The 27,472-nt window shown below is 56.9% G+C and overlaps 1 protein-coding gene across 1 annotated transcript in view; it reads left to right on the plus strand.

Moving 5' to 3' along the window:
- Positions 1-27,472, plus strand: part of LOC111158139 (sidekick cell adhesion molecule 2) — a 287,109-nt gene that overhangs the window by 189,590 nt on the left and 70,047 nt on the right. Inside the window, 2 exon segments of the mRNA XM_022520020.1 lie at positions 331-512; positions 1,044-1,159. Of these exon segments, the coding sequence (XP_022375728.1) occupies positions 331-512; positions 1,044-1,159 (298 nt within the window).

The following is a 27,472-nucleotide window of genomic DNA, read 5'->3' on the forward strand; positions in this document are numbered from 1 at the left end:
CTCCTAGGTGAGACCAGTGTGGTCTGCCCAGAAACTCTTAGCGTCCATGGTCAGCTAATCTCTCCAGTGTCCAACCCCATCAAAAAGAACAGACGCATCCTCTAGACCTGTGCTGTATAGGGAGATAGCCATTGGTCTCCTGTGGTTATTTAATTTAAATACAAGCCACGTTCCCAGCTATACCAACCACATTTCAAGTGCTCAGCAGCCACGCCCAAGAGCGGCTACCATATTGGACGGCCACATTGGACCATCACACGTGGTTTCCTGGGCATGCGCCCAGCAGGCTGTCTCCAGCTAGCCACCCCCTGCCTTCCTCCCTCCCCTTAGGTACTGCCTGGCCGGGCTGCCCGTCGGGTACCAGTTTAAGAACATCACAGATGCTGACGTCAACAATCTGCTCCTGGAGGACCTCATCATCTGGACCAACTACGAGATTGAGGTGGCCGCCTACAACAGCGCCGGGCTGGGTGTCTACAGCAGCAAAGTTGCCGAGTGGACACTGCAGGGAGGTGGGTGGGGATCGTGACCGTGGAGGAGCTGGTGCTTCTCTCTCTCCCTCCCCGGCCCGTGCCTGTCAGTCCTGGACCTGTCCAGTCCCGCCTCGGCCACGGCACCTGTTTCCCCCAGTCCTCAGCTATTGCCCACTGTGCCTGGCTACCCCGTAGGGTGGGAGGGTGCCGAGGGGCAGGGGAGTTGTGGGGGAGCATGATGAAGGCAGAGGCTTCGGGGGTACGGGGACCTTCTTCAGGGTCCACGTCACCTGGATCATGAAACAGCTGGCTTCGAGGGTTGTGCAGAACGACCTTCCCCAAGCACGTTCCCATCCTTCACTTGTGTTTGTCTGTACCCCGTGAGCTGGGTCAGACGAGAGTACTTACACCCAGACTAATGGAGAGAAAGAGGGTGCCGCGAGTCCATAATGCAAAGGGGGAGGGGGCGGGGCAGAGCAGACCCCTGCCTTTGTTATTTCTCTACTTAATGCCCAAGACTGACTCCACCCCCTCTACCATCCCCCGCCCTGTCCCTTTGCTCTCCTCCAGTCCCCACTGTCCCTCCTGGCAACGTGCATGCAGAAGCCACCAACTCCACGACCATCCGCTTCACCTGGAATGCCCCCAGCCCCCAGTTCATCAACGGCATCAACCAGGGCTACAAGGTACGTGAGCCTCCCCGTGGCCCCCGGAGGAAGGCTGGGGATTCTCTGAGGGAGGCCAGGGGCTGAGGAGCCGGGAGGAGGGGAAGTACCCCCTGTGCTTCCGAAATCATTGGTTCAAGCCAAGCAGACGACACATGATCAAGGTGAAGGGGATGCGGGCTTGCTCTCAGGCCCCTTCCAGGCTGTGAGGGGGCCAGGACACCGCCCAGCCTGTGACCCCGTGTGGAGGAGCTTTCTTGGGAAGACTGGGCTATAAGCAAACCACATTTGTCTTAGGCTCAGGAACACCTGGGCATAGCCGCGGCCCCAGAAAAATCCAGAATCCGCTTCTTCCTGCCAAGCTGTGGCTCTCCTAGACCCACACGTGTCCTTGGGCTGCACTTGACCCCACAGAGAGTGTGGTTAAGGGCACAGGACTGGGACCGTGACAGATGCGGGCTAGAATCCAGGCTCTGGCTCTGCCTCTCGCTGGCTCCCTAGACAGGTCCTACAATCTGTCTGAGCCCCGCTCCTTCGTGTTTGTCGAGCCTTCCTATAGGCTCCATTCTAGATGCCGGAAAACCAGAATAACCTCCCCTCCCCTCATGTGTGCGTGAGGACGATACTCATGCCTACTCCTTAGGGGCGCGTGGGGACTGAATGAGACGATATCCGTAACTCATTGGGCTCAGTGACACGCATGGAAGTGCCTTGCAGAGACACGTTTGCCCGAGCTGGGGGCCCTAACCAGGTGCCACCGTCCAGGTGGCTCCAACAACAAAAATCTTTGTCCTCCCACTTGCGGAGGCTGGAAGTCTGAGATCCAGGTCTGGGCAGGGCTGATTCCCTCCGAGGCCACCGTCCTTGGTGCGTAGGTGCCACCTTCTCATGTCCACGCGTGGTCCCTCCTCTGCGTGCATCCCAGCCTCTGCTTGAAAGGACGCCACTCACACTGGACTGCGGCCCCCCCTTACTGACCTCATGTTAATTTCACTGCCTCTTTAAAGACCCTCTGTCCGAATACAGTCCCCTCCTAAGGTCCTGGAGGTTAGGACTTCAACACGTGAGTTTGGGGAGTTGGGGGGACGCAGGTCAGCGTGTGACAACGAGCTTAGCAGTAATGGTAGCAGGTGTCATTCAATCCTGGTATTGGTAACGTGGGCGGGGGGGTCCTGTGGCAGCTGTAAATCTGCTGTCATTATAACCGCACAAGTCAGGACATCTCAGCCCTCCCCTCCGAGATCCCGGACCTTGCTCCCATGCCCGGGTCTCTGCTCCCACCCCGCAGGGAGCACCCTGCCAGCCCCCTGTAAAAGAACAGAAGACAGATCACCTAGCGCGCCGTGTGCAGCTTGGGGCAGGTGGGAGGAGGCTGTCGGCCCCCTCCAGATGTGGGAGGGGCGTGCCACGGGAAGCAGGCCTTGAAGGAGAAACCCCGAGGCCTCTGGCTTGGAGCCCAGGGATCCGGGGCTCCTGCACTCGCTCTGCTCCACGGCTACACGTGCGGGACAGTCCAGATGATTTCTAGGACTCTCAGCCTTAGCCGTTATTCCTGAGAGAAAAGGGTGGCTTGGGCAGAAAGGGACGGAGAGTAAATTACCCCGAGAATTTTCTGCTGGTGTTGCAAATAAAGGAGGGACGGTCTAGAGCCGGGTACGGGCCTGCTACGGCCCTCTTGCTCCGGGGAAGACAGGGTGCCAGGGCCGAGCAGGGCTGTCCTGGGGCAGGGGGCTGCTGCTGAACGCCGGCTGGCTGGCTGGCCGGCCCGAAAGCCTCCTAATTGGGACTCTTGGGGGGAGGCAGGGGAGGGAAGGGGAGGCTCGCACAGTGCTGAGAAGCAGAGGAGCTGAGCTGGGAACAATCAGCTTCTTGCTGCCAATTCTAAGTTTTCTTTCACAAACTGGGGGTGGGGAGGATGGGGCCAGGCTGCAGACTTCTAAGGCAGGTGGCTCTCGGCGGGCCGAGTAGCCAGGACCCGTCAGGGCCATGACCCGGACAGAGCAGGAGGAGGCTGCAGAAGCCCGCGTGATTTCCAGGTCTGCCTGGTGCCCAGCACCCGCGGCTTGTCCTTAAAAACATCTGCGGGCATGAACAGCCCAGGGATTTTGCCTGTAGGACGGCTTGGCCTGCCTTGCATTCTTCTCTCAGAAGAAGGAAGGCTTCTCCTCACCCCATTTCACAGAGGAGGAAACTGAGACACGAGAGGCAAGTAACTTGTTCAAAGCCAGAGCAACTGCAAAGCTCAGATTCAAACTTCAGAGCCTACATCTCTTGCTTTAAAAAGAAAATGTGTCGGGACCCCTGGGGGGCTCCATCAGGGAAGCATCTGACTCTTGATTTCAGCTCAGGTCGTGATCTCAGGGTCGTGGGATCAGCAGGGAGCCTGCTTAAAGGATTCTCTCTCTTCCTCTCCTCTGTCCCTCCCCCTGCTCACTCACATGCTCTCTCTCTTTTTCTAAATAAATAGGTAGATAAAAATTTTTTTTAAAAAGATGTCCTATGATTTAACTATAAAATAATAACTATGCCTTGATTTTTTTTTTTTTTCCTAAATACAAATGGATTCAAGCAGGGATTTTGTTTCTTGCTGCCCCAGCCTTCAGCGTCACAGGGAGAAAACAGCAGTGCGTGGCCTTTTGCGTTCCTGCAATGAGAATGGACTCCCCCCACCCCCACCCTTGGAATTGTTAAAAATGTTCAGACATCTCCCAAAGCAGAGGGAAAACAGTAATAACTTTAGAAGACCCTAACGCATCCCAGCTTTAACAATTCCCAGCTCATGGCCAAATGTGTCCTGTCTGTTCCCCAACCTCCGACTCTGCTCTGGAATATTGTCGAGCAAATCCCAGGCCACCGTATCATTTCATCCATACACAGTTCTGCCAAGAAGTATTATAAAGCCTCCGTTTCAGACACAACCACAGTACCCACACCGTCATCATCATGCCTAAAAATACCACCACTCCCCTTGATGTCATCGGATATGCCATCGGCCCTGATTTCTTCGACTAGTGGCTGTATTTGCTTCAGGATCCCAATGAGGTCCTCACGACGGCAGCTGGTTCGGTGTTCCTTTGGGTCTCGGCGGATCTAGAGAGTCTCTCTCTCTCTCTCTCTCCTTTCTCGCTCTCTTTTTCTTGTAATTTATCTAGTCAAGAAACGTAATCATTTGCCCTATAGAATTTTCCGCAGCCTGGATTTTGCCGATTGCCTCTCTGTGGGGTCATTTAACACAGGCCTGTGAATGCATTGCTCGCAGCAAATTGGAACTTAAAACTAGAGGCTTGATCAAATTCAGGTTTGGTGATTTTGTGGTTTTTTTTCCCCCCAAATATTGTTTCCTAAATGGTGCTGTGCCCTTACATCAGAAGGCCTAAGGTCTAGCTGTCTCTCTTACTATCGCGTGGTGACCACCGACCACCCTGTATGACCTGTTATTTCAGTTGGACTGCAAAATGGGGACGGTCAAATATTATAATTTCTCCTTGATGTATTAGCAGAAATGTTTTCCAGTAAAAAGAAATTTCCCCCCTTACCAACTCTTTGCTTACCTAAAGGTGCAGTTCATCTAGGAAAATCCTGGTCAAAACTCTGTCCTTTTCCATCACCTACCAATTTCAGAGTCAGGAATGACATTCCTTAGCATCTTCTAAAGTGACGGGTGAATTTGGATGGGGGAGAGGAGGACTTTTTTTGTTTAATTGTTGGTAAATTATTATGTACTCAAGCATTTTTAACTCATCTGGTAGGTTTCAACCATGGCTATCATTATTCGTGTTGATGCCAGATGGGCCCATCGTTGGCGTCTTTGGTTGCTGAATCCTGTTGAAGGGGCCCCGGTAGGCTGATAGGATGGTTCAAGCTATCTCCAGTTCCTGCCCGGTCCCTGGGATCAGCCGTGACTTCAGGCAATCTTGTTCTTTTCGGTGGGAAATGATAGATACCACAGCCTAGGCCCTGAGGGCTCTCCTTAACACCAGCTAACACTGAAGGCCATTTCTAGGCTCTGTTAATGGACAGCTGGGAAATGCTTCACCTTCTCCTCCTCCTTTTCAGATAAGACACATACAGATAAACTTCAACTCAATTTCAGGGCTATAAGCTCTTTAATCATCTTATAGGTCTTTGTCTCTCTTTCCTCCATACCGAAAATCCAGTTCCTACAACACCAGCGTAATTACCTGCCTACTTTATCCCCAAAACACCCACAACCGTCTCAGAACAGTCATCCACCACGCTGAGGACCAAAGATCGTGGCAGGTGATTTGCAGCGCTTTCGGTACCTGGGGCGCATCCCGCTGGGGACATCCTTCCCCTGCCTGGGCTACAAAGGCTCCAGAAATAGTTTCTCTCTGTGTAAGTTTGCTGCAGCTCAATACAGCGCTAGGTCGATTTGTTTCATTTTGGTTTCGATTTTTAGGGATTGATTTTTTAATTTAATTTTGTTCTATAATTATGGAACATAGTTACGTGGTTCCAAAGTTAGATATACAAAGTACGTTCACAGAAAATCAGCCTGAATTCTCCTTTCCCTCCGCCATAGGTTTGATTTCTTTTTGTCTGGTTGGTTTGGTTTTTCCTTTCATTTCTTGAACATAAGCAAATGCAAACATGTATAAATGTGTGTCCCCCACCCCTTCTTCGATAAAGGACACTCTACATTTTCTCCATCTTGCTTCTTTATTTGCATTATATCCCGGGGATTGTGCCGTAGGAATATAGAGATTCTGGTTTCCTTGTCAACATCTGTGTTGGACTCCATGGCATGGCCTTCCACGTTTGGTTTCCACGTTACGTTTCCAGTTTGGTCAGGCAGCTCCCCCGCAGTGACATTGGGGTTGTTTCCAGACTTTTACTATAATGAACATCTCTGCAGTGGATATCTTTGTGCATCTATCTTTTCATATTCTTCACATTTCGCTTTGGAATAGATTCATAGAAAGGAGATTGCTGGGTCAATGGATAAATGTATATATAATTTCCCTGCTACTGCCGAATCCTTCCATGATTTTTAAAATTCTTTTAATTTAATTTTTTAAACAGGAAATGTATTTACATGATTCAAAAACCAACGAAAGTAAAAAGATAAACGTGTAGCAGAAATCCTCCATCACACTCCAGTTCCTCATCTGCCTGGTTCTGTCCCACCCACCCAACCCCGAAACTCTCCCCACTCCTGGTAACCACTGTTGTTAATATCCTGCCTGTCCTTCCAGAATGTTCCAGAACTCTCCCCACTCCTGGTAACCACTGTTGTTAATATCCTGCCTGTCCTTCCAGGATGTTCCAGAACTCTCCCCACTCCTGGTAACCACTGTTGTTAATACCCTGCCTGTCCTTCCAGAATGTTCCAGAACTCTCCCCACTCCTGGTAACCACTATTGTTAATATCCTGCCTGTCCTTCCAGAATGTTCCAGAACTCTCCGCACTCCTGATAACCACTGTTGTTAATATCCTGCCTGTCCTTCCAGAATGTTCCGGAATCTCAGGGTCCTGGGATCGAGCCCCACATCGGGCTCTCTGCTCAGCGGGGAGCCTGCTTCCTTCTCTCTCTCTCTCTCTGCCTGCCTCTCTGCCTACTTATGATCTCTGTCAAATAAATAAATAAAATCTTAAAAAAAAAAAAAAAAGTCCTGACGTTCAGCAGGGACACCCCTTCCCGTACCCCAGCGTAGCCTGCTGCTACTAGAATCAAACCCCACCGCTGTTCCAGCAGGCAGGTGGGCGACCAGAAGTCGCTCTCTTCTGCTTCTCTGCTGCTCTCTTCCCCTCCTGGCTGACACACCAGAGCTGGGAGAAATGTTCCCTGCTTTTCTGCCAGCGGGGTAAGCATGTTTTTAAAAGAGCAATATGGTGTTTCCATTCACACATGCATGGGCCTCCCACCCAAGGCAGAGGAGGGAAATCACCTCCTTTCTCCATGAGCATCCAAGACCCCATCCTCTGCAGAGTACCCAACCTTGCCTCCACCAAGAACCTAGCACACCAGCCCCATCAGCCCCGTGATATGCCCTTCGCCTCACGCTGAAACCCCAACTGCCCTTCCAGATGCAGATCTGAGTTCAAATCCTGGCTCTGCCCCTTCCTAGCCATGTGCCCTTGGACAAGTCGAGGAACCTCTGAGCCCGTCTGGGCAGTTTTTCCCTTTGTAAAATGTGTGAAATAATGACCAGCCTGTTCGTGGTTGCAGGATGAATTGATCAGTTCACGGATATGGATATAGATCCAAAAAGCTCAAAGAGGGACGTTTCCTAATGATGGGCTTCTAGGGTGGGGTGACGGGGTCAGGTGGGTGGTCTGAGCCCTGCGGCCTCCTTCCCCATGGTCATCCTGCCACTGCCATGCCCAGCCCAGGAGCTGGGCAGTCTGACCCCCACATCCGCTCTTCCCTCCTGCAGACATGGGGAGCTTTGAGGAAGGCGAGAAGCACCAGAGTGTCTCCCACGGAGAAGCAGCTGTCATCCGTGCCCCACGCATTGCCAGCTTCCCACGGCCACAGGTGACCTGGTTCCGGGACGGCCGCAAGATCCCGCCCAGCAGTCGCATGTGAGGCCCTGCCCTGGAGGGGGGACCCACGAGGCTCGCCCTGGTGGGGAGGGGATCTGGGACCTCCCCAATGACAAGAGAAGGGTGGCTTATAAGGAGGGGCTTTCTGGGAACACGCGTGTGAAGACTTGGAGACACAACAGCTCGGTGGCTTTCCTGGGGAACCCCAGGGCGTTGGCCCCCTTCTCAGCTGCTTCCCAAAGCACTTAAACCCCCAACAGACAGCGACAGAAGCCATGCCCATCTGCAGTAGGGCGCTGGCGTGTCCCCGGCAGGGTGGCCACCCAGCTGCTTCCTGTGTGGGGCGTGGGTGTGGCTGTGTGTGTTTTGGCTGCCAGGAGGAGGGGAGGCCAGGGGAGGCCCCGGCAGGGAGAGAAATACATGGCCCTTTCAGCAGTAACAAGGACCCTCTGTGTGGCCCAGGGCGTGGGTTGTGGCAGCCGGGCATGGGGGCAGGGGCTGTGGAGTCAACACCTTCACAGGGGGCCGGGGGCAAAGCGTTTCCTCCAGGGACACTCCCGGCCCTCCTGATCCCGCCTCGGGGTCCGGAGCCAGCCTAGGCCCTTTTGGATTCCAGCTCTCCCCCCGCTCCCAGAAAACAAGAAAGACCACCTTTGTCCTGGTGTCTGCAGGCCACAGGTCAGCTGTGGGCGGAACCCGTCCTCGTCTGTGGGAAGTGGGAGCCAAGATGGACAGTGTTGTCTTTGGGCTGAGAGGGGCCTTAGAAGGATAGCATGATAGCATCCCAGCACGAACAGTGGCTGTCGCTCATTAAGTGGCCGCTGTGTCCTCAAACCTGGGCTAAGCACACTACACACGCCATCCTCTCCTCCAGGATGGGTGTGTACCTCCCTGCGTGAGACACTGTGTCTTGTTCCCCTTTCAGTCCCCAGAGCACAGGCCCAGCTCACGCCCGCGGGAGGAATGACCCACACAACAGTCCTGTGAGGGGGCTGGCTTTGGCTCTGCTTTCTGGACGGGAGACCCCCCCGGAGCTGAGCTACGTTGCCGGGTCTCACACAGCTGGTTCCAGGCTCCCCGACTCCAGAGTCAGGGACTTTAGTTCTATCTTGCATGGAAATTATGTGACAACAGGGACCCAGACAAGGAGAGAAGAAGGATAAACTGATTGTGTGTGCAGAGAATTGGTCCTGGTACAGTGATTCTCAACCTGGTTACCTGTTAAAATTGTTTTGGACTATTTAAAACGAGTTGATCTTTAGATCCTAGCCCTGCGCATTCTGGTTTGTTGACATGGGGTGTACCCTGGCGCATAGCTCCCCAGAGACTCTGATGTGCAGCCACAATTGAGAACCACTGTCCTAGAATATGTCCGTTACCCACAGACACAGAAATGCTGCATAACAAAAGGCCCCAGGGACCCAAGGCAGTGAGCATTTCTGTGTCCTCTGAATGTGCAGATTGGGGGACCTGGGCTCGGGCTCCCTCACTCGCCTGGGGTCGGATTGGCAGGTCAGATTAGCCTGGGGGACTCTACTCCACATGTCCCATCCTCCAGCCAGCCAGCCCCAGCTTCTAGAAGTTGCAGAGGAGTAGGGAGAGAGCAGAAACATGGATTTGCCAAGCTTCTGCTAACATCCCGGTGGTTGAAGTGAGTTACATGGTAGGACTCAGCCTCCATAAGCAGGGGGATGCACTGTGCCTCTTGAGTGGGAAGACCCACAAAGTCACATGGCAAAGGGTGTGGCTTCAGAGCTGGGGGAGCACCGGGGTCGTCCCTCCGGCCCCCAGGTTAACGGGCGGGTGGATGGACTCCTGCTGTAGGAGGCTGAGGCTTCCTCACGCCTCCTTAAGGGTCAGTAAAGCCAGCAGAACGTGATTTACCCTTCACACAGACAGTGAGGCTGACTTGCAGCAGGGGGGCGTGGCACTCCCCGACACAGGTGCCGAGACACCTGTGAACACGCATGTCCCCAGCCCTCCCTGGCCCCCTTCTCTGAGGTTCTCGCTCAGCTCCAGGTGTGCCCGTGACGGCAGCCTGCAGGCCGGTCAGCGGGCCGAGGCCGCCTGGAAGGCCGTGTTGAGAAGGATGCTGAGGCCGCATCCAGACTGGGGGGCCAGAGCGGCGCTGTGACAGGTCACAGTGGGCTCCGTGGCCGCCGGAGGGCTCGTGGGCGCGTCTCTCCAGCATCCGCTGTGGCGGATGAGAGCCTCTCTCCGCCCTCGCACCCATCGCCCCTCGCCTCACACCGTGCCACCCCCTCTTCTCACTCCCACCCTCCGTCCTCACCCCCTCTCCATTCCCAACAGCCTCTGGCGCCGGGACAGAGTGATCTTGGCGCGCAGACACATGCCGCCTTCGTGGTCACACCCGCCGCCTTCCCGCCCGCTGCAACGCTCCAGCCAAGCACACGAAGGAGGGCTGTAGAGATGGTATCTCAGCAGTTACAGCGGATTAATATTCCTGGCGGAGAGGAGAGGTCCCTGGAAGCAAACTCCCCGGCGTCTGTTTGCCGGAGTTCGTATCTGCCGCGCGCCGTCGGCCAGAGGGGCGTGCGGGGCGCCCGCGGCAGCTGCTGTCTCCAGGGGGTCCCTCGCTGCCCGGGCAGGGACGCCGATTAGCCACACTTTGCCGGCGCCCTGGTGCTCCCTGTTGGAAAGGAGGCAGGACGCCCCGCAAAGACCCATGCTGGGGGCTTCGGGCAGGTTCTACGACGATTTCTTTTATTCTTAATTAAATTACCAACAGGGCCCCCGTGGACCCGAGGGGAAGGAAAGGTCTGGCTTAGTAGGAGGAGGGACGGAAGGCAGGGTGGGAGCTGGGCCAGTGATAGAAGTGGGAAAAATCGAGTCCGTTGGCGCCTGAAGAGTGTGGCTGGGGAACAGAAACCCGTCCCTGCCTGAGAGCTGAACCCTGACCTCCGTGCCCCACGTGTATTCCAGTAGCTTCCTTCAGAGTTGAGTGAGTCTGGGGTGCAGGAGGCCAGAAGGCCCTCTGAGTGCCAGGAACAGCTCTGTGCCCTTGGCAAGTGAGGTACGGGGTCATTCCAGAACCATCTATCGAGGGGTGGTCATGCTGCAGAAGGTGGGAAGTCCAGGAACCTTCCTCAGCCACCTGCTGAGGGCGGGGGGAGGGCGGGTCAAAGGCCGTGAGGGCTTCCAGTCCCTCTGCCACGTTCGGAGCTCCAGCCCTGGCCCTGAGGGCCCCGATCCAGAGTGTTCTTGCCCCTAGTGCGAGTCAAGGCAACACCAGCTGCAGGGACAGACCCCCAAATCCCAGGGGCTTAGCTCATTTGAAGTCCCAGCAGAGGCAAGGGAGGAGAGGGACGCTCCTCCACATTCATTCGAGGGCCCAGCTGATAGGGGCTCAGCTGTCCTCAGCCCTGTTCCAACTGAGGGGAGAACCTAGGAGTCACACAGGAGTCCTCAGTGTCTGAGCCTGAAGATGGCCCATACAGCTTCTGCCATATCCCACCAGCCCAGCCCCACGCCCCCACCTGGCTTCCCGGCTGCTTGCGTCTCACTGGAAGGGGAGCCTGAAACAGGGATGAACTGCCCCCCACTGTGCCCTCCCACCTGGGATGGGGCATCTCCACCACGGCCTAGTCCCCACTTGGGGCCTGAAAAACCGTTGTGTGGGTGGTACAGTGCGTTGTAGGACCCTTAGCAGCATCCCTGACCTCTACCCGCCAATTCCTATCACAGTCCCACAGCTGTGATACCAGCACGTGTCTGGACATTGTCCAGTGTCCCCTACAGGGTGAAGCCACCCCCGGTTGAGAACCACTGACCTAGAAGAATCCTTCGTAATGTAGACAACATAGAGCAAAAGCAGAGATTAGGGGGTGAGGTGGGTCTTCCTGGTCAAGGAGAGAAAGCCCTGGACATGGGAGCCCTCCCTGGAAGCCAGAGGTGGCTCAGGGTAGGCAGGTGTCCAGGGAGTGTGACCTGGCCACGCCCAGTGCGCCCAGCTTCCAGAAACTTCCTTCAGCCACTCCTCCAGTGCCACAGTGTCAGGAGAGGGTGGGGAGCTCCCGTCAAGTGGTCCAGGGGCACCGCCGCTCATCACGTTAGTCCCGACATTGGACTGCAGGCCAGGTGAGGGCTGTGGGAGAGGGAGGGTGACAGCCTCAGGCCAGATGTGGACAGGACCAGAGCAGTGACAGGAGTCAAAGTTCCTCAACCTCGTGGCTCGGAAGGATCTTCACAAGCATTTTTTTCCACCCCCTTCACAGATGGGGAGACAGGTTCAGCACAGAGGACGATGTGCTCTTTCAAGGCTACGGCCAGAGCCCATTCCAGAGCTGCCCCTGGCCCTTGACATGGCCCAGCCTTCCTCCCCCACCCTGGCCTGGCCCACAAGCTACACTAAAGGACAAGGACCTTGGCAAGAGACTTCCAGGGAGGGAAATGGTCCCTGTTCCTGTCCCAGCTTGTCACTTTTAAAATATTTTAGCCTGGTGTTATCTTAACTTCCTATCAGCTCATTAGCTGGAGGGTGGTTTTCCGCCAGGGAAAAAAAAAATGGGTACTGTTGGGGTACCCAAGAATTGGGGCGGGAGGGCTTTCCCCTCCCTACTTCCCAGAGCTCCGCTGGCATTATGAGACTCAGCCCAGGAGCCCTTCAGAACCAGGAGAGAGGGGACACCAGCATGGCCCAGCTAGAGAGGCATTAGTGGGGATGTTTATTTGAAAGCCTGTTTAAAACTGTAACATTCACCTAATGGGAAAATTTGCAAAGAATTCAACTGGGTCTGTCCTTGTTAAACTAACATTAAGGATGTTTAACAGCTGTCTCGGGTACATCACATTAAAATCCGAGCTAGACTTGACAAACTAATGGTTTTGTTTGTCATGGAGAAAACGGGGGGGTGGGGGGTGCGCAGGCAGAGGGGGCGTGGGCAGTGCTCCTGGTGCTGTCTCCCCCACGTCAGATGGGGGTCCCAGCTTCCTGCCTGGACCGGCCCCTTTCCCTGCCTGCAGACCAGGTGCTGCGGGGCTGCATGGTGGGACCCCAGCAGGAGGAACCTGCACCCCACTGCCTAGCTGTCCTCCTTCCTCTTCAGCCCGCAACAGTCTCATTCTTGTCGACCAGCTTCGGGAAGAGAGCTCCTGACAGCCCGAGAGGGGGCTGGGGGGCCAGAGGAACCCCCGTCATGGGTGTTACAGGCCACCTGTGGCTTTGGGATCAATCCCAACAAATGCAGGATGAGGTTAAGGCATCGATTCTGGAATGATCCTGCTCAATTCTAAATTCATGATCATCACTCCTCATTCGTTCCTTGTTCATGTCCACTGAATGGATTTCTTTGGTGCTGGACTCTCCTGGTGCAGAGAGGGTCACACTCAGCATCGAAGCTGTGACGAAGGAGAGAACAGAAGGCCGTGGGGGCTCGGACGCCCGGGACCAGCCGTGGGGTGGGGGCCGGGAAGCCTCCCGGGGATGGTCTCGGACCACTGTGCACGTGCTGGGTTTGGGTCTAACCCCGGCACTGGCGGCATGTTGGGATTCTCTGCAAAGAGTCATGCTAGAGTTGAGGCCGTCAGTGGTCCCGGGAGCGGGGCTGGAGGAGGGGCTCCAGGGGCCTCCAGCTTCTTGTCCCCACGCCCATCCTCCAATGCTCAGAGCCCCCCGGCCCCCATGTGACAGATCCCTTTCCTCTGCACAGAGCCATCACCCTGGAGAATACCCTCGTCATCCTGTCGACGGTGGCTCCCGACGCAGGCCGCTACTACGTGCAGGCTGTTAATGACAAGAACGGGGATAACAAGACCAGCCAGCCCATCACTCTTGCCGTGGAGAGTAAGTAAGCGGCCGGGCCTGGGACGGATGGAGGAGCACGTCATTAAATCTTGGGAACGGGGCTCCAGAGGGTCGTTGGGAAGATGGAATGGTGACTCAGACGGAGGCTAGAGTAGGGCAGCGAAGGGGCCCTGAGGAATTGGAGGCAGAGCCCCAGCACTGGGAGCGTGGGGAGTGGAAGCAAGGAGGGAGCCGAGCGCCAGACCCCGTCCCCGTGACAGAGCTGAGATCCTGCATCAGGGGAAGGAACTCCGAGCTGGCTGTTAGCAGGGCTGCTGGGGGCCCGGGGAGGACATGAGATGCAGGGGAGAGTATGCGTGTGTGGCTTACGGCTGCTTCCAGGGCTCAGGGGCTGACGGGGAGCTCGTGCAGGAGATGAGGAGCTCATTAGGAGAGAACCACTCTCACAGCTTCTGCTCCGCTGGTCCATACAAAGCACTCCTCAGAGCCAGGCCATCTCCACTCATGGGAACAAGCCCTCTGCCAAGGCTCCTGCCTGAAAATGCCTCTCTGCCCATCCCAGAGACCACTCAGCGCCCTGGAAGAGATGGGCCAGGCTCTCCCCAGTGGCAGAGGCAAAGGGGCAGCTCCTTGGGTCTCCTTTGGCAGACAGAGGTTTGTCCAGTGGAGACTGAAGGCAGGGGTCTGGTCCCTGATGGAAATGCTGGGACGCCCTCCCTGGCCTGATTCTCGCCAAGCAGCCTGGACCCCTCCTCCCTCTGTGCTCCGTCCCTGGGAGAGAGAAGGCGGGGGTGGGGGGACCGTGGCTCCGGCAGCCGGCCCAGGCCCAGAAGCACCGAGTATGTAGGACCAGAGCTTGCCGCAGCAGCCGAACAACCACACAAGCTGGGGGAGCCAGATGTTCACGTCCCTCCACATCTGTACCACTCCTGCTCCAGAAGCAAGTCTCATTTATCATCCATGGTCTCGTGGGGGCATAGCCGCCAGCAGCAAGAGGCGGGTGTGGGTCTGCGTGGGGCCTTCCTGTGTCCTGACCCTGATCCTGCCTCTGTCTGCCAGTGTCTGGAAGGCCCAGAACATTCCAGAGCCCTACCATGTCCATTCCTGGGTCTTCTGCGCACCAGCAGAACTGCTTCCCATATTTCTGGAATTCCCTCCTTCTCCGGCCCCAGCTTCCAGTCGGCCTAAAAGGACACCTGAATATACAGAGCGGGGTTCCTCCCCCCATCGGGGTCACATGTATACCTTCTCGTATCAATCTGGGCTAGGGTCTTGGTCTGGTCCCCGTAGCCTGGAGCCCAGCCATGATGTGGGGCTGCTGTTTCAAGGGAACTTAATCATCAGGGGGAGATGTTTTCCCCCCATATATTCTCGATGATCAGAATACCTAGAGTCTAATAGAATTCAGTCACTGGGGAAGAGGCAATGTTCACAGTCTGAGTCAAGCCAGGCGTCTTCCTGGGTGACTTAGTTTACCCTGGGACCAGAGGCTGGAGTCCCCAACTCTGTGCTTCTCTCCAGCACCCAACCTCCTCCTCTCAGGCCTTAAGCCCATGACTCTGCGGGCAGACTCTGGATGTCCTTCACTCTTTGCCCCATTGCGACTCCCACCCCAGCCCTGCATCTGGCCCGAGGGAGGAGGGTAGGACCCTTCCGGACCCCCATGTCCGCCCAAGCCTCCCCCGGTCGTCTCTTTCCCCCACCCCATCACCCTCGCCTTCTGCTCTCACGTGGTGATTTGTACTGGATGAAGAGCAGAATCAGCTGATTTTCAGCTAATTTCTCCTCCCACGAGTGATTGCACTTCAAAACCCTGTTCATGTCACCGACACAAATCCCCCAGCCTGCCTGCCAGCCAATTTACCAGGAGCGACTGCCACTTCACCCACCACCAGCCGCCCTCACTGATCTCGGGGAGCACGGCCCCTCCCTCTACTCCCCCTCCTCGCCCCTTCAGCCCTCCTCTGCCCTGGGGACACTTTCTGAGAGGCCCTGGGGCGGGCAGGTGGAGGGATGCCCCTGCTCTTCAGAAATGGAGAAGTTAAAAACAAGGCCAGTGCCCCCAACCCCCGGAGTTGGGAGCAGATCCCTGCCCAGAGGTCACCCCGGTGACCTCACACACACTGTCAACCTGGACCGTGGCCCCACACGCAGGATTCAGAGCTGCACTGTCCGATGGAAATGTAATGGGAGCCACGGGAGTAATTTACAATTTGCCAGTCGCCTCATTTTTAAAAAAGGAAAAAGCAACGGGAAATTAATTTTATTAATGTGTTTTATTTGCCCCAACATATCCAAAACATTACCATTTTCACATACAATCGACAGAAAATATTAACGAGGTCCTTGACGCTGGGCTTCTCTTTCCTACTAAGTCTCCGACATCTCTGTGTTTCATGGTCTGAGCACATCTTTGGGCTGCTCAGTTCTCATCTGAAATACGTGATCTGCATTGAAACGTCATCAGATTTACGGCTGGAAAGGTGGTGGTGGATACCCGAGTTGTTCTACACATACTTAAAAGTGTTCTAATAGCTGATTTGGGGATCTTTTTAAATTAAATGTAAATTAGATCAAATTAAATCCCGTTCAGTCAAAGGGGCGCCAGTCACATTTCAAGAGCTCCTAGCCACCTGTGGTTCGCGGCCCCCATGTCAATGTCTGCCCCCGAGAGGAGCTTAGCTCCCTGCCCACACCCCTCGTGCGCGCACACACACGCACTTGACCTGTGGCCCAGGTAGTCACGTGGTCCTTGAGCTTCTGTTCCTGGTGTCTCTGGCAAAGTGTAGTTGGGACGATTCGAGGAGGTGACCCGGGGAGAATGCAGCACAGTGGTGTCCCTCCTGGTGCCCATTATCAGAATCATCCCGGGGCAGCAGGATCCAACTTTGCCTGTGTGGAGAGCCCCGGTGCATCCAAAGAGCTAGGGGGCAAGGAGCTGCTAGCATGGGGCCCCCATCAGAGAGCACCTGTCAGCAAGGTGTTCTGCTTAGGGCCAAGTCTGTGCCACCCAGGGCCGTCTTAACATCCCCAGTCCACCCCAAGCTGTCCATCTCTGCCTTCACACCACTCCAGAATGGGGAGCTGGTGAGGTCAGGGGGAGCCAGGGAACAGGGCGTAGGGGTGGGAGGGACAAGGGCCGTTGGCTTCTTTACTTCTGGGGACCAGAGAAAGGGAGCACCGTGTGGGAAACACAGTGCAGGTGGGGGGTCCTGGAGCTTGGGGAAAGGGGTGCTGGAGAAGGAGGTCCACAGAGCTACATGTCCAGAGCTGTCAAAGAGAATCGGGGTGGAGGAAAGGGGACTTGCAACCAGGAGGTGACGGATGACAGGGGAAGGAGAATGCATGCATGGGAGCTGGGGGGAGAGGGACCAGGGACGCTGGTGGCAGCCAGGAGCTGGGGGTAAAGGCTGAGTGGAGCTCAGAGGAATGTTCAGACAACTTGCGGCAGAGCGGACGGAGGCCAAAAGGGAGATTTGTTTCCCTCTGTGCCCTAGCAAGGACTGAGCCAGAGAGATGATTTGGGGAGTGGTTAATGGCACGCGTTTGCAGCCCTGGAGACCTGGTCCCATTCCTGAGTTTGTCCCTCATTAGCAACTGTCACTGGGAAGTAAACTACTTAATGTCTCCGGCTTTCTCAGCTTTCTCGTCTGTAAATTCTGGATGACGATAATGACCGGTCGCCAGTGGCCATCATGGTGAGGGAGTAGGCGGGTTCAGCAGAGTGCGGGAAGGGGCCGGATGGGTGGGACCTCTTACCCTCAGTTGGAAGGTCCTGGAGGGTCTGCGCCTTTCGCCTCCTGGTAGCCTCTGGGTCCATTACGTGGTTTCGGCAGGTTGGGGGAGGGAGACAAGGAAGCTGTCCCCCAGGATAGGGGAGTACCGATTCCGCGCCCAGTACTGCGCATTCCCCCTGGACAACTTGGCCGCCCCCACCAGGGCCCTTCTTCCCAGCATCCATCCCACCAGCTCTGATCCGATAAGTGTCTAAGCACTGATCTGAGATCCAGACCACGCGTTCCATGAGGACAGACCCCTGCCCATCTCTTAGTGGGGGATCCATGGTGCCCAGCACAGTGTGGCAGTAACAGAGCCCTCCCCCAGCAAAGATCTGTTGAGCAAGGGGCTGAACTCACAGAACCTTGCGATAACGGTCATTTTTATTCCCATATTGCCTTGGAGAAAAATCAAGACCCAGCTGAGGCTCCCCGCACCCCCCTCCCTGCCCCCCACCCCCGATGGCTGGGGCAGAACAAAGTTTTGAACTAGGTCCTCCTGACCCTCCCAGCTCTCCTTTGCTGGGTCCAGGGGTCTCCAGCTGTGGCTGGTCCCTCCCCTGCCAGGACTGAGGCATGACCCCCAGGATCCCCGGTGGATGTCTGTCTCCCCTTCACCCAGCCAGCCACCCTGAGGCCCTGGGCTGCCCCTCTTACCTTTAAACTCCGAGGGCTCTGTTTACCTGGCTCCGCAGTGGGACGCGTCCTTGGGCTCTAACTGTCTGTCTCCTCCTCCTGCCCCATTAATCTGGGCCGCGGTACCTGCGAGCCCCAGCATGTAATAAACAACTTAGAGCACACTTTTATGGATTTAGCTATATCAGCAGCTTTCAGTCCGATCACTCTTTATGGCACCTACATGAGGCTTTTATATTGTTGCAATTATTCTGCTTTATATGCTTCCTTTCTTCCCTCTTCATTTTACCTTATTTTTTACATTTTATTCCCTTTCCTAGCAAAGTCTGGAGTCCAGGCAGGAAAACCTGCCCGGGGCAGACCGGGGTGGCCCAGGGTGGCAGTGGGGCCATGATACACTCTCCCCATAAAGGATGTCCTGGCACGGTCCCCCATCCCCGCCCGCCCAGGGCTGCACAGGTCATTACAGTCGGCTGCCTCCGGAACCTCCCGGGAAGGAGGCAACTGGGTGGGTTTTCGGGAGAGAAAAAGCCCTTCGTGGTGGTTCTTCCGGGAGCCCTGGCGCAGGTGCGTGGAGAATGTGGGAGTTTCTGCCAATACTGGGTCTGTGCTGACCCACCAAGAGCCGGGCCACTTCTTAAAGAACTCAAACAAGGCAAAAGGCAAAGCTACTCCCTCTGGTAGAAGAGTTTAGGGTACGGCCTTGTGTCGCGTTTAGAAAGCCCGCTCGCGGTACGTTCTCTTGCATTTCAATGTCCCACCCCGAGGTGGCGCGGGGATAGCTCTGGGTCCATTCGTGTCTTCACTGAACAAATAATGCGTGCGCCCCTACTGTGTGCCGGGCATGTCTCTGGTGCTGGAGGGGATGTGAGCAAGGCTGTCTTTGCTCATCACAGGTTACCCAGCCGGGGCTTCAGCACAGGCAGTGACCTCTCGCAGTTCGGGAAATCCAAGGTCAAGGGACCAGCATGGTTGGGTTGTGCTGAGGCCTCCCCTCCTGGCTCGCAGACAGCTGCCTTCTCACTGTGTCCTCGAGTGGCAGAGAGAGAGCTCTGGGGTCTCTTTCTCTTCTGATCAGGGCAGCAGCCCTGTTGGATTAAGGCCCCACCCTTATGACCTCCTTCAAGCCGATGACTGACGAAAGACCCCATCTCCAAATACAGTCACATGGGGGGGGGCAGTGGTTAGGGCTTCAACATACAAATTTGGAGGAGATCTAATTCTGCCCAAAAACAAGGCTCTGTGAGGTTCCTGCCCCAGAGAACGTATTAGCTTCCTTGGGCTGCTGTCACAAAGCCCTACACACTGCGGGGCTTGTAACCACAGAAATGGACTCTCGGACAGTTTTAGAGGCCGGATGTCTGACGTTGAGATATCGGCGGGCCTGCGCGCTCCCTGAAGGCTCCCCCAGACTCTAGGGGAGGGTCTGTTCTCGCCTCCCAGCATCTAGCAGTGGCTGCCAGTCCTTTGCATTCCTTGCCTTGGGGATGCTTCTCTCCAGGTCTCTGCCTCTGTGTGCACCCGGCCTTCTCCCCTGGGTGTCTATGTGTCTGGGTCTCCATTCCACTCCTCTCGTGTTGCCACCCTGCTGTTGGCCCGCTGGGTGACACGTGCTATTGGCCTTAGAACCCACTCGGATCCAGAAGGACCTCCTCTTGACTTGATCACACCTGCAAGACTCTGTTTCCCGAGGTTGCATCCACAGCTGCCGTGGACGTGAATTTGGGGGGTTACGGTTCAACCCAGTATAGGGAGTGTGCATTCAGGTGGTAAAGGGGGCCGGAGAAGACGTAAGGTCACAAGAGAAATATGGATGGAGGGAAGGATTTTGAAGGCACAGACAGGAGAAGGGGCTCGGGGAGGGTATGTTGTGTGACAGGAAGGTGGGGAGGGCCCCAGAGGTCTCCAGTGGGCACTCGCTGGACGCCATGGGAGCCCATGACCAGAGGGAGGAGGAGAGGTGACAGGGACCCGGGGGTCCTGCTGCTTGGGCAGCTGCCCCGTGGTCTCGTGGTCACCTGCCCCACTCCACGAGGACCAAGGTCTCCTGAGCAGAGATGGGATTTCCACCCTCTGTCTCCAGCTAACTCCTGATCTCTCCCCAGATGTCGGGGGGCCTGCAGACCCCATTGCCCCAACCATCATCATTCCTCCCAAGAACACTAGCGTGGTGGCTGGGACCTCGGAGGTGACCATGGAGTGTGTGGCCAACGCCAGGTGGGTGGTATGTCCCCCTCTCCCTGCTCCCCTGCACCCTGAACTCCAGCCAACGCTCCTGACCTGGGGGCTCCAAAGGGACCAGCCTGAGTTCAGAGAGGTCTTCACGTGTCACATGAGGACCCAGGAAAGGAGATGGGGCGTTGGCCCTGGAGGATGGGGTGACGCGTGGACCGGCTAGCTTGTTCTCTGTGGCCCTCAAGGAGAGACTGGGCCCTGGTGGAAGTTACAGGCCAGCAGACCTCAGTGCAACCCCGAAGGCGACCTGGAATGTCAGGTGTGGTCCTGGTTTGCGGGCAGCTAGGACAGGGACGTGGGGCTGGGAGATGGCTCGTGTGGGGGCCTTGGCAGGAGGGCAGACCTGGGGTTGGGTGCAATTGGAGCTCCTTCCTGGCCACGTATGACCCTCACGTCCCTCACGTGGGAAACTGAGGTGTCATCACATGTGGGTGCTGCGCTGTTCGTCCCACACGATTCCTGTTCCTCCCACAACTACCCTGAAGCCCAGAGAGGGCAAGCAACCTGCCCGAGGTCACCCAGCGGGCCAACAGCAAGGTGACAATAGAAAAGGCCACCACCCGAGGCCCAAGCCCATTGCCTTGCTCTGGGCCTCAGTCTCCTTGGCTGTAAAGCGGGACTGATTTGAGCACCCACCTCCCCGGCAAGGCGTGTAGGTAGAGTGCTGAACCCGCCTCGTAAGCACTCAGGAGAGGTGGTCGGATGGGACGGGTGGGGAGTCAGACCAAGGGCCCCAGGGTCACCTCCTGTTGAAGATTCCCAGACCGCGGTCCTGTAGCAGCGTTCCCCACGAGGGTGGGAGAGGCCTTTGCATGGAGCTCACTAAGGGCGCAGAGAAGACCCACAGCCCAGAACCTGCCTAACGGCCCCCGAGCCGGGAAAGCCCACACTTACTCCACCTCAGGACTCTTTTCCATGGGACCCCTCTGCACCCCCTGTGGAGCTAGCACAGACCCCTTGAGGGTCCAGCAGACGCCAAACGAGAGCAGGCCACAGGGTACCCGGGTGGCTCAGTCGGTTAAGCGTCCCGTTAAACGTCCAGCTCTTGGTTTTGGCTCAGGTCGTGATCTCAGGGTCGTGAGGTCGAGGCCAGCCTTGGGCTCCACACTCGGTGCAGAGGCTGCTGGAGAGTCTCTCTCTGACCCCCCCCACCCCTGCTCGAGCTCACGCATGTGTTCTCACTCTTAATCCATCTTTTAAAAATATAAAAACAAAATAAATGGGAACAGGACAAACCCAATCTCGGGGGGTCTTGAGAGGTCGGGGATGGGGGCGCCCGACTCATCCTCTGTCTAGGCAAGGGGCAGGTATGTCCGGCTGCCTGCCTTTCCCTCTTCAAACCTTGAGTGTTTCTCTCACGCCCCACCTCTAACGCTGTGCCGCCCTCTGGCCTCTGCTCGGACAGGGCTCTGCGCCAGGGGGCAGAAGAGCGAGAGGCCCGGCCCAGGCGGCTCCTGTCCTCTGGAGTCCCGTGCACCAAGTTAGTGCCGGGCTGGGCTCCAGCTGCCTCCCTGCGTTGGAACACCCGGCCTCGGCACAGGGGTGCAGCTGTCCCATTCTGTAGACAAGGAAACCGAGGTCTGGAGTGCTGCCCCTTGAAGAGGGCGGGCTGGGGCCCTGGCCTGCCCTCCCACCCACCCCTGCCCTGGCCCTTCCGGCCTCTCCCAAGTCCCCGTGGCTGGGAACCTACTTTCCTCTCGCCCTCCAGGCCCCTGATCAAGCTGCACATCATCTGGAAGAAAGACGGGGTTCCTCTGTCGAGCGGAATCAGCGACTACAACCGCCGGCTGACCATCCCCAGCCCCACGGGCAGCGACACCGGCTACTACGAGTGCGAGGTGGTCCTGCGCAGCAGCAGCGTGCCCGCCGCCGTCCGCGGGGCCTACTTGTCTGTGCTGGGTGAGATGGGGCGGGGCTGCTGGGGACACCCCCTCCCAGGGGTAGGGGCTGTAGGGCTGGGTGGGGCCTTCTTAGGGGTGACCCGAGCGGTGGCTGTATCAAAAGGAGCATGGCTCTGAGCCCCTCCCCTGGTCTTTCCTCCGGCAGAACCACCTCAGTTTGTCAAGGAGCCGGAGAGACACATCACAGCGGAGATGGAGAAAGTGGTGGACATTCCCTGCCGGGCCAAAGGTAACACAGTGGCAGGGTCCAAGGGGAACAAGGACCCCCAACCCCCAACCCCCAACCCCGGACCTCCAGCCCTTCCTGTTTCCGTCACAAACTTTTCTAAATTCCACTTCCTTCTCCAGGCAACGTGACTGAGCAGGGAGTCAATCTGGCAGTGAGCAGAGACCCCAGGAAACAGGCCAAATTACCACACTCTCAGGACTAGAAATCAACCCACGTTACCATAACTTGAGGGCTACAAATGAATCCAAATTACCATAATTTCAGGATAGGCGACAGACTGAAATTGCCCATAATTCGGGAGTTGTAGACAAAGCCAAATTACCGTAATGTCAGAACCACTAGAACTTGGGGACATCTTGCCTGAGATGGGTCTCATGAGTTCCACCTGGTTTCTGGGCCATTTTGCTCCATTTCCTCCCCTACTCTCTCCTACTTAAAACACCCTTTGTCTGAGGTCCTGAAGAATTTCCCCTTCCCCCCCCCCATTCTCCATCTTTCTGGCCCAACTGAGCTACAGGACAGCCTGAAACCGGGGTGAAGTCTGGCGTGGTCAGATGGGAGGTAGAGAGCGTGCACCACGGCCCGGGGTCCGATGGTGAGCAAAGAGGCAGGACGTGGCTTAGGCAGGATGAGAGTCTCCGTGGAAGGCGTGGGTGAGGACTCCCCCTCTGAGACCGCACCAGGGGAAGGCAAAGCTCCATTCGTTCACCCGACACACAGTTTTTGGAGGCTTTACCAATGTGCCGGTACTGCTCTCGGGCTGGGGAGGTGCAAACAGAACCAAACAGCCAAATCCTTGCTGTTACGAAACTTATACTCTTAAGAGGAAGGCAGACGAACTGACAAGTGAAGATACCTTATTTCATTTCACTGAAAATGCCATGGGTGGTGAGATGCCCCATGATTTTATGTGCCACTAAGAAAGAAAAAAGACTGTCAATGAAATTATGACATGCTTTCGATAGTAAGACACATCCTGATTGCAGAAATGTTGCAACGTGGAAGAGTGTACCCCCTGAAACAGTGAAATACAGCATCCTGGGATGTCAGCGTGGAGAAGGGCTGGGGAGGAGGAGGGGGAAGCAACCGGGCTTCGGGGGCTTGGAGCGCTGGGGTGCTCTTTTGAATGGAGTGCGGGAGCTGCTCTGGGGAAGTTGCCTTTGAGCAGAGACCTGGGGAGAGAGAGCGGGGAGGTTGGGGGTACCTGTGGGACAACCATGCCAGGCCAAGGGTGTGTGACTTGGGCAAAGCTGAGAGATGGGAGCCCCTGTTCACCTCCCTCTGCAGACCAGGTAGGAGGGGGCTCCGAGGGCCGCCCAGGATCCCTAGCCCCCTCCACATGCTCCTTGACATGGGGGATTCTGCGGTCACTGGGTCTGGGAAACCAAGCCCTGGTTGGAGGTTTCTAGGATACACCACAAACTCTGCTAAATTAAATGGCAGTTAAAAAAAATTAATTTGTCTAATCTAGCATTTCCAAGCTAAACTCATCCAGCTAAATGTTCTTGGAACCCCTGCTATTAAAAAGAACTTGAGAAATGCCATGCCAAGAGCATTTTCCACCTCTTCCAAGACCATTAAGTAGCACCTCTGAGAAGATTCTAGAAACCAAGACACACAGGGATTCCCCGCCCCCTTCCCCTCACCCTGGCCACCGATTTCTAGGCTCAGAGGTGGGCGGGAGGGAGCCAGGAGGTAGGCTGACAGTGGGCCCACGTCTGCCCCCCCAGGCGTACCACCACCCTCCATCACCTGGTACAAGGACGCGGCCGTGGTGGAGGTAGATAGGCTGAGCCGCTTCCGGCAGCGTGGCGACGGGGGACTGCAGATCAGCGGGCTGGTGCCCGACGACACGGGCATGTTCCAGTGCTTTGCCCGCAACGCAGCCGGCGAGGTGCAGACCTCCACCTACCTTGCTGTCACCAGTAAGTTGGTCCTGCCCCTGCCCCTGCCCTGCATCCGTCCCACCCAGGACCCCGCTTTCCTCCAAGCCAGCAGCCTCTTGAGAAGAGATGCTGCATCGTACAGGGAGAGGATGTCCCAAAGACCGTCCCCCAGCAGCCAGGGTGGCTGCCGCCAGCTACGCCCCTGGCTTTCACAGCCCAGGTCTGGTGCTCCAGACCCCTGAGCCAAGGACGACTTCGCTGGCTCTTTGAGAGAAGCAGCCGTGAAACCACAGTCCCCGCTCTGGCATCCGGGCAGCCCCTGGCTTCCCGGCTCTGGCATCTCAGCGGTCGCTGGCTTCCCAGGCAGGGCTGAAGCCGCCCCGTCCCAGTGGGGAAGACTTGCTTACTTCTCCAGGGGGGAGCCCAAGCTTGAATTCCAGCCCCCACTTCAGACCTTCTGCCCTCTCTGGGTCTCTCTGGGTGGTTACGAGAGCTCTCCTGCTCTCTTCGTGGAGTTGCGTGAACGCGATCTGCTCTGTGAGCGGTTCACACCATAGACGGCCGAGCTCGGTGTGCGTGCAGAGTGGCGCTGGGTTCTTTGTCTCAGCAGCCGAAGGACATATGATTGTGAGCCTCCTTGAGTCCGTCCTGGCTCATCACCCAGACCCACAGAGGTCCCCAAACAGGGCAACTGCGGGGCAGAGGGCGAGAGGGCAGAAGGGCTGCTGTCTTGCTTCCTGCCTCTGATGGGAGCCAATGAAGCTGGGGCTGGTCCCTCCCTGAGCTCTGCCCCATGCACATCTGACCGGACGGTTCCCTGAGGGCCAGGCTAGGGAAGGCAAGCCCAAAGCCAGAAGATTGCACTTAGCATTGAAGAACCATGGCTCAGCCAAGCCGCGGACTCTCCAGGGCCAAGCCTTGTGAAAAGTGGGTCATGTTCTTCTGTTGGCCGTAACCACTTTTTCTTTTAAGAAACCAGAGCCTCCATGTCCTATTCGATGAAGGACACATCCCATTTTTCTTGGAATGGAGGGTGGGAGCTGCCCTCGGGGGTCCTCAGTTTCCCCAAATGGAGGCCTAAGAATCCAGGCTGGGGCAGTAGTGTAGCCTGGGTCCGTCCACAGGGCAGGTGGTACAGGGAGCCCTCACGGGCCTTCTGGGCTTTTTCCCAGTGCCGGGGCCCCATCAGGACATCCACATCCTTCTCTGTGGGGGCACCCACAGCAGCCAGAGTGGCAGGGGCGGGACGAGGACCTGTTCCTCTGGCTGTGGGGCCTCCTCCAGGGTGTAGCTAAGAGGCTTCTGTCTCCTTCTGCAGGCATCGCCCCCAACATCACCAGGGGCCCCTTGGACAGCACAGTGATCGATGGCATGTCGGTGGTGCTGGCTTGCGAGACTTCGGGGGCACCCCGGCCAGCCATCACTTGGCAGAAAGGTAGATGGGACTGATCTCCTTTGGACATTGTGGCCCTGTGACCCTCTAGGGTAGTCTTCAGAGCTCCATTCTGGAGCCAGCCAGGTTGGGTTCCCTTTGTCCAGTTGTGAAGGTCGTGCACTGCACAACCAGGAGGGCATCCATCTCTCACACCACAGGATGAACCTCATGCCACCTTGCTGGGCTCAAGGGCCAGCTCTGCATCTTCTGACACTGGTGACCTGGGGTGAATTATTTACTCACTCCAAGCCTCAGGGCCCCCATCTGTAAACTGAGGACCATAGTACACATAACCTGGGCTGGCATGAGGATGGAACAAGGGCAGCGGTGAAGCCCAGTGAATGACAGTGGCTTGATGATCATATTGTGGTGGTGGCTGTGAATGCCGGTGGGCGCTGTCCCTCCTGCAGGTGGCACAGAGGGCTCCGGACCCCTGCACCAGCCCAGCTGAAATGGTCCTGCTCCATGTGCCTCCTCCACCCCTGTTTCAAAAACTCGCCTTCCAGGCTCTCCCCGTGTACACACACGCATGCACACACGCAGTCACTCCCTCCCACCTCCAAGTCTGCTACAGCGAAGCTTCTCCCCAAGACTCACCTGCCCCCAACCCCCCGGTCCCCTCATGACCCTCCCCCACCGCCGCTTTATTTTTCCACCTCCTAATATACAAGATAAACTGCCTATCCCAGCCACTTATTGCCTGATGCCCCGCAGAGTCAGGGCTTTCAGCTTTGTCTGCTGCCATCTCCCCAGGGCCTGGGACAGAGTCAGGCACATGGTCATTGCTCGATAAGTGCTTGTGGAATGAGCGTAAGTACGGCCAGGTACACGTATGGACACGAGCACCCTCTCCTGCCACACTCACTAGTTTGCTATTCCTGGCCATGTGTGCAGAGAGACACACCCGTAGCCTTGCACGTGGAGATGCCCCTCTGTACAGACTGGGTGGCTCAGTCGGTTAAGCACCTGCCTTCGGCTCAGGTCGTGATCTCAGGGTCCTGGGATCGAGCCCCATGTCTGGCTCTCTGCTCAGCAGGGGGCCTGCTTCTTCTCCCTCTGTGCTCTTTCCTCTGCCACCTTTCTCAACTAAATAAATTTTTTTTTTAATAAGAATACAATAGATACAATAACCCGAACTTGCACTCCCGGGCTCCTGCACAGGGCAGACCTCATACCCCTCCCCCAGGCAACAGGCCTCCCCAGGTCCCACCGCGGAGGGAGGGCTGCCCCCGTCCCCATCCCCGTTCCCATCCACCTTGCCTCTGCTCCTGGCTGCTCCCACCCATCACGTTCTTCCGCTCTCCTGAAGGTGACTCTCGAGAAGCATCCTGCGGCGGGATGCCCGTCACCACCTTGTCAGAGCTGTCTGCCCCCTCCCCCCAGCCCGGATGCCAGCTGTCTCCGAGAGCTGTGCCTGGCTGCATCAGGAGACAGTCCCTGGCCTTCTCTGGTGAAGGGCAGACAGCCTGGTGGGTGGAGAGACAAGAGGAGACCCGGGCTCTGTGACCGAGTGCCCTTGTGCCCGTCACCGTGTCAGAAACCCACCCAGACCTCAGCGCCCATCCCGGCCAGGCCCTCCCAGCATTTCTAAAGCCGGGGTTGGCCTGAGAGCACCTGCCCAGAGCCCCCAGGGAGCAGGAGCTGGGAGGTCTCAGAGCAGGGGAGGGGCTGCGCACTCTGAGCCCGCCCCCGTGTCGCCCTCAGGGGAGCGTATCCTGGCCAGCGGCTCGGTCCAGCTGCCACGCTTCACGCTGCTGGAGTCGGGCAGTCTGCTCGTCAGCCCCACGCACATCTCCGATGCCGGGACCTACACCTGCTTGGCCACCAACTCTCGGGGGGTCGACGAAGCCTCAGCTGACCTGGTTGTGTGGGGTGAGTGTGCAGACTGGGGACACCTGACACGTCCACGCGTGGGTGCGTGTGTGCCGAGCACGGGCTCTCGCCGCCAGCGCCCCTCATCCCCA

The sequence above is a fragment of the Enhydra lutris genome, unplaced genomic scaffold (genome assembly GCF_002288905.1).
Source record: "Enhydra lutris kenyoni isolate GAN:26980312 unplaced genomic scaffold, ASM228890v2 scaffoldscaffold57, whole genome shotgun sequence".
Lineage (NCBI taxonomy): Eukaryota > Metazoa > Chordata > Mammalia > Carnivora > Mustelidae > Enhydra > Enhydra lutris.